At 50.3% G+C, this 7,331-nt stretch overlaps 1 protein-coding gene across 1 annotated transcript; it reads right to left on the reverse strand.

Annotated features, from left to right (window-relative positions):
• Positions 1–1,953: 1,953 nt before the first annotated feature.
• LOC149810946 (uncharacterized) lies at positions 1,954–3,595 on the reverse strand. The gene is made up of 2 exons (XM_089994052.1): positions 3,207–3,595; positions 1,954–2,341 (listed from the first exon to the last, which is right to left on the reverse strand). Exons 1-2 carry the CDS (start codon positions 3,593–3,595, stop codon positions 1,954–1,956), a joined length of 777 nt encoding a protein of 258 aa, XP_089850178.1.
• Between the last annotated feature and the right edge of the window lie 3,736 nt (positions 3,596–7,331).

Raw genomic sequence — 7,331 nt, forward strand, 5'->3', positions numbered from 1 at the left:
CCCTTTTGGGGAGCGGGGAGGTGGGGATGTGCTTCACTCAGCGGAAGCTGGCATGAATCAGACACCACTGAGGACTGATGCAGCTGGGACCACCACTTCTTGGATTCTGTATACCTGCTCGAGAGCAAAAGCGCTTGAAATTGGATAGACAGCCTCGTCTTATGATCCCCAGGTGAATGACAGAAGTACTGAAGAGCATTGCCACATTTATATGCTCAACGGGAGGAGACTGTTTGGTGATACTGACACTTCCGTAACACCCCTGACACCCTCGCTTGCTTCTTTGATACTCTCAAAATGAAGGCACGAGAATAATGGATGCTATCAGTCAAACACGTGACATCTAAGTCACTTGCAATGTTCATGGGAAGGTTCATCATGCGCTCTGCGAAATGGGTGCCACATCAGCAGCACTTGCGCACATGCGTGCGCAACATGGGACACTGCGCACGCAGGTGGCCCAAAACTGCGCGTATAGGCATGCTTATGACACAATATACGCTGAAAGACATTTATGTGTTTCTGCTTATGGGCTTTCTCGAGGAGTAGTCATATGTCTTGGACCGGTAGACAGATGGGGCTCACTGGCTATCATTAGGATACCCTGGTAGTCACACGCCGACCTCGCACGACAATTGTGGGTTCTGTAAATCATCAAAAACACCGTGATATTTATGTATACAAGAGCAAGCAATGTAGTCTGCCCACTTATGGAACGCCAGCCAGTGGGTCATACCGTGATGTGCGCAGTTTCCCTGTCCGCATCCAGTTGCCGAGATTCAACGCCAGCTGACGGTCCTCATAAGCCATAGAGTACGATGAGATAATCTGACGGCGTAGTGAATGCAAATTACAAAGTCTACTTTCAGGCCTCGAGGCTCGCCGTCAACATGTCGTGCTGAGTGCAAATTGCAAGTTGCACGCATAGTAGATGAAGCGACTATACAACCACCTTACGTAACATTGTACGTGTTTCGCGTCTAGTACGCATGGGCACAGTGCAGCACAGCATGTCAGAAGGTCCATACGCTCCTCAATTTGTACGCGCAGATCACTTGTGCACGCCCGATGCCTCTGGACCATTGGGGTCGGAGAATGGTGGACTCCAAGAGTCGCAGTTGGTTCGAAGGCCTACATCGATGCATGGATACGGTGCGCACCATTATCAGGCTCTCGCCTACAGCTTAAAGCAGCGCACGCATGTAAAGACAGGTTTCCTGAAGCTTCTCAGGGGCCTCAGACAACCATGTGTCACACCCTTTGTTCAAACAAGGCCAAGCACTGGATGCCACGTTACCCCCAACAGGCATCGTCTGTCAGGAATCGCCAGGCAGTGGGACACAACTTGACAAAACACATTTGTCCTCGACCAGTTTGTTACTGACAGGACATTCAAGTTACCCACACTCCATACAGTGTCCGAAGAGCAACCAAACACATCAAAGCACAAAGCGTCAACCGAACAGACAACGCTGGCATGAGAGAAAGGGAAAGCCAAGAGGCAAATGATCGCGAGATCGTCAGCACAACCATATCCCTGCGCTGCTATCAACGCAATCTTCAAAACTGAACAGTGCCTCTAGAGATCTCCCTCGCGCAAGTAGGGACACCGTAATCAGTTTGCAATTCTCAAAAACCCGGTCAGCTGCGTTACACTCTCTCAACACGGAACCGACCTCCACCGGCACGCTGCTCTTCACGACTCATGTAAGCCATGCTCCGCCAACGACTCCATTGCTGTGCTCGAGGGCGCTCTGGCAGACAGCGAGGTCATCTAAATGTTTCACAATCCAAGGGCATGCTATAAGCCAACAGCACATCAAGTGATCACGACATGCTCGTAGATGCTATGCTTCGGGGTTCTTCCATCGGCGACTGCGTTGCGCTACTCAAAGACGCTCTTGCTGACTGCGATGATGTCTAGGTCTTTCAAATTTGAAGATCTCATGAGATCTAGACATCATCGCAGTCAGCAAGAGCGTCTTCGAGTAGCGCAACGCAGTCGCCGATGGAAGAACCCCGAAGCATAGCGTCAGCGAGCATGTCGTGCACAGCAGCGTGCCGTCGGAGAAGCGACACGGTGTTGAGCACAGCCCAACGGATCTCGCCGTCCGCCTTCTTCTGTGTGAACTGAAGACCCTGGAGTGTTGCATCCAGCTGCTGGACATCTGCAACCCCCCCCTCGGCACGGCCAAATCGGAGGTACTCTGTACACACCCCCGCAAGCGCCACGCATGCAAAGCGCTCGAGGGTGGAGGCCTTGAGCTTGCCGGTAGCGACTTCTGCTTGGAACTCCCCGTCAGCGAACCGGCAGCCAGCTTGCACGTTGAGGGCTCGGTACCTGGAGGAAGCATGCTAAGCGTGTCAAGATTCAAAGGTTTGAAGGGCAGGCTCCTGGAGGAGTATGCTAAACGGGTTGGAGCGTGCGAACGCAGAATCTTGAAGGACTTTCGATACAGCAGTAAGAAAGAAAGGAAGAAATACGCCAGCCCAAAAAAGGGGGCGGTGACAAAGGGTGAGACAGCCAGAGCTGACCTCGGGCCTAAAAAGAGGAATGCAGCATCCTCCACAAGAGCAGCTACGGACGCTTACGGGACGCCAGCGTGATGAGGTGGCCGTCAGATTCACGTTGAACAACCCTGCCTGTGGGCGAACCCACGCGGCTGAAAGCCACCCGTTTGCCAGAGCATGGAGCAGTATACACTTGTCAAGATTCTTTGTTGAGGGTTCAGCCCTGGAGGGACATGCCAAGCGTGTCAAGATCTCCATTGGGGGCTAGGTATCTGGAGGTGCATGCCATTGTAGAACCCAGAAGGGTGATTGACTTGTATGATTCTCACTCACTATTGCTTTGTGAACCGATCTTGCTTAGATATGTCAGTGATAGATACCGTACCTAGTCAAGATACGGTACTAGACTGGAAGATGCAAAGTATTCCATGATCATGGGTCTGGCATCGCATGCTGCCGCCCATTGTTTGTTGGCCAGCACGTACATGATCAGACAACAAAAAACAGCATTGCTGATGCCAGACAAACACTTTGTACACACTTATTTGATTGTAATCACTTTTGCAACACTGTGGGCATTGTGAACTCTTGCTCTTCATTCCCCACGCACGTACATTCCCGGCCAAGTATGCTTCTCATACACATAAGATGGCTATATAGGCGGCGATGCAATGGACGAGTGGAGCAATTCTCACCGTTGGAAGGCATCCAAAGACGACAAAGTGTAACCTGCTGGAAGCAACCCCAGCAGGTACGCCAGCAGGAAGTGCCCCGCCTCGTGCAAGGCAACACGGCGGTTGTACTGCGGACGAAGCACGCGGCCGATGGTGTCGACGATGAGCGCTTCTCCGCCCCCCCCATTAGCGACCTGATCCACGGTGAAAACGAAGAAGGTTGCCAGCATTGCCCAGCCCAGCTGAGGCAAGTCACACGTGCCTGAAAAGAATGCCGCTGCCAGGCCGCTCGTGAAAGCGATTTGCAGCTGGTTCCTCACCGTGTTGAGCGTTTCGTCCGTCGGCGCAAGCAAATCGCGGCTCTCTATCTGCAGATCGGTCGGATCACGTGATTGGTCACGTGAACCCATGCGAGATGCATTTTTTCACGTATGGCGGATCAATTGTATCGTGCTTTGCATCTCAGTTCCAGGCGTTCTGGAACTGCTGAGAGATATGGAGAACTGCATTGGGGATTTCCAGCTGGCAAGCAAGTCTAATCCTGAATGGATGGTACAAGCCTGGGCAGGTGGTTGTATGCCACCGCTGTGCCTAATGTCAGGTGCCCAATATTGATGCTGGGCAGTGTGATGGTGTCCACCTGCTGCATGGCTCTGACTGGAATTCGAGGTCGTCATGGACATGGTCTGTGCGCATTGCCATTTACGATTGGCGGAGAGCGAGCGATGATACGTTACGTTGACGTTGGCTACACAGCTCACCTGACATCACGCCCTTGAAGTCTGGTCAACACTGCTATTCACATTAGGTTCATGTTTGCTTCCCATATATGATAGCATGCATATATATGTCAGCGATGGACGTGCCTGATTCAACCTAAGCTCATCCAAGGAGTACATGCGCTTCGGCACTTGACGTGCCGAGCCAAATGCGGTCAGGAGGCCGCGCTGCTTCAAGTCCGACATGATATCGACGGCGTTCGTTTCCGCGGCTGCATCGTTTTGGCTCAATAGTTCGTCCACGCGCCGCAAACCCGCTTGGCGATCCCCGATGCTCACTACGTCCTGCGAAAATACGAAAGTCACGTCAGGCTACCGCTCTGGGCTTCCTCTGGCGCCGCGTTGACAAGCAAACTGTTGAATGCGTACCGCCACTCGAATTGACATCACGTACGTTTTGTCATCAAACAGTGCTTGATGTGCCATCTCCAGCACGAACAGGTGAAGTTGATGCCACCCACCTTGCTTGGAACACTAGGCTCAGCAACTCGTTGACGACGCACAACACATCATGCGCTTCCATATATTCAGAATACACCATTGCAGAGGCATCTGAGTGAGGGGAGGTTGAAATAGTACTCGGTGCTCTCTCTTCGTTCACTTCAGGGTTTATGCAACTTGTGGTTCCAGGAGCATTTCAAAACACGGGAAAGCAGTGGCGAACCGACGAGGATGTAACAGCTGACACTTCTGAGCAATGGCAGCGTATGTCAGGGACAGTAACTTTCTCTTTGAACCCTGCTCGGATAGGCGCGACTCTGCTTGGATGCACTCCGGGTGGACGACAATTCCTGAAAGATACTACTGACGACGCCATTTTGACAATGCGATTGTATGTTTATGATGTCCTGCAGGGGTCCGCCTTGGCGATCTACTCGAATAACAAATCTCTGCGCGTTGTTGGAACGCTGTCGTCCTCAGAAGATGTAGCCAAAAGATGCTAATGTACATCCGTGATGGTTTGGAAAGCAACATGACGTGTTACATCTGGTGATGGGCATGATTGAAGCCTGCCGCAGGCCCTGCGGGTTTTGCAAGGATACATGATGACGAGGCATGGCGATTCCAAGGCATTTCTAGTGGCACTAGCATGCTGTGCCCAGGTCACTTGACTGGGAAAAAGACCTGCACCTAGAGGAATGGTTTCCCAACGCTTTCGGACCAATCTTCCGTCATCACGCCACAAGCTGTGGCATACATGCACTGGTGCCCAGTTGGATAATGCATCTGAGACTAGAGTGACACTGATGCCATTCTCTTGCTGCACAATATAACCTTTTAAGGCGGGGGGTTCCTTTTGCGAAATACGTATTCCCAAATCCAAATGCTATAGCTATTTGTTCTACATTAGTAACATATTTGTTGAAAACCTTAACCTCTATTAGCGGAGCCACACCTTGTAAAACTTTTTGTATGCGTGGAGTCAGTTAATGCTGAAGACTACATTAAATGGGTTAATACTAAACTAGATGAAGCTTCGTTGCACTATCATTCGCAGTTCTTGGACCTTGTCGATACAATATGCACCCATGTTGGGCCACTATGTCACCAGCCTGCTGCACCAGGAGGCTCCGGACTGAATACTGGCCGTTAGCATCGAATTTGAGTTTGCAATATGCTACGACATGGAATTGGCCAGGGATGCCCGATCCTGGCCCAGGAGGTTGCGAATTAGCTCACGTAGATAGGTCGGATAGCCCAAGTTCGAATGCACACGACTTCGCACTTGCATGCTTTCACAAATGATGGGCAAACTTGCAAACACGTGAGTATCCTTTACGATGATATCACTCGCTGAGTTTCATTCTTGCAGGGGGACCAAAGTCCGTAGACTTCATACCGTGTTCTTGTCGCTGCGCATTACACGAGGCTGCTGTCCTTGTCTGCAGACGCAGTAACGTCGTGCTGGCTTGAAATACTTTCAACTACAGAAGAATTGCGTTTTGTTTGGCTTTCGTATTAATAGATGCAGAAGAAGTCTCTCCACCGATGGCACTGTCATAAAGGCGACAAATGTATATAACAACAAGGTATGCTGTCTGCTTCTCATGATCAGTCAGAAGGATGTCCGTCGCAGCAATTGTTTCATTGTAAGTGTGAAAGACCTTATGTGGGTTTTATCTGGGCCATGGCCTGGATGCTGAGAGCCTGCGACTTCACGACGCAAGACAGGGTTGACGTGTTTGGTGCCTATCGTCATGTGCTTGGGGCACGTGTTCCCTGCATCCTGAACGTTTACATATAGCTATCGATACAGTATGCGTGTAAGTTTCCTGCCGGGAATCGTACGTGAGCCGCAATGGTTTGCACCGTTGATGCCTGATCTGCCAAGCAGCCCTACTAGTGATGCAGGCAGCATTGTGACGTACCAATGCCCATTTACTAGCTGCGCTGGACAGTACGATCAGATTTATGCTTGATTAGCTGTTCTGTGGAACTGAAGTGCCGACAATACGTAAGCGTCCTGTAAGTTCTTGGTAGGAGGCGTCATGTAGCGCTCCTGAATGTATGCTTTTTCAGAGACCGACATGCATGTACATGTCAGTTCTCACTCAAGTATATAACTGTGAAGATTTTCTGTAGCATCCTTAGCTTGTCCTATCGAAATCCAATCATCAACAGACTGTGCTGCGTATAGGGTGTAACACTGTCCGCTATACCTGGAAGGACGCATCGTAACAGACGATATATAGCATGCCTATCCAACATTCAACTCGATTATTATATCCAGCTGATTTTTGCATAGTATCTTGTACAACGGAAGCACTGACACGAGTGCTTGGCGTCAACGAGCGTCAACTATCATCCGCGTAGAGAATTGCCGTAGAGATGTACCACATACATATGCACACACTAAAGTTGGGCCTGAAAATGAGCCCCGTTGTTGCAGACGCATTAAATCCCAACACGCCCATGATAGTGACTGTTAGCTACTAAATGAGTTGCATTTCGAATTGCCTCGTTGAGTGCACACTCATTACGAAGGGCTTTGACGTGCCTGCAACGAATGCTTCACATCTCATCTCCACCATGTCCATGTGGGTGTAGTGTGAACTAGACAAGGAGGACACCCAAATCTGTGCGCAAACGGCGAATCTATCCGGTAGCACAACATGTCTGCACTCTTGGAGGCCCTTAGAATCATCGATGCCAACACTGCTGAACTTATCAACATAGATAGGCACACACGAGTGAAGCTGCACTGTTAAACATTTGTACCGAAGATTAATAAAGGTTCCAACATACCTGTGAATAACTTTTCCAGACAACCTTTGCCCCTCGCAGTGCAAATGAGATAACAACCCATGGGCTCTCCTTACTGCCACCGAATCCCCTCACTGTGCAAGTGCAATACCAAACCTGGATT

This window comes from Nuphar pumila, unplaced genomic scaffold (genome assembly GCF_984573655.1).
Source record: "Nuphar pumila unplaced genomic scaffold, dmNupPumi1.hap1.1 HAP1_SCAFFOLD_163, whole genome shotgun sequence".
Classification (NCBI taxonomy): Eukaryota; Viridiplantae; Streptophyta; class Magnoliopsida; order Nymphaeales; family Nymphaeaceae; genus Nuphar; species Nuphar pumila.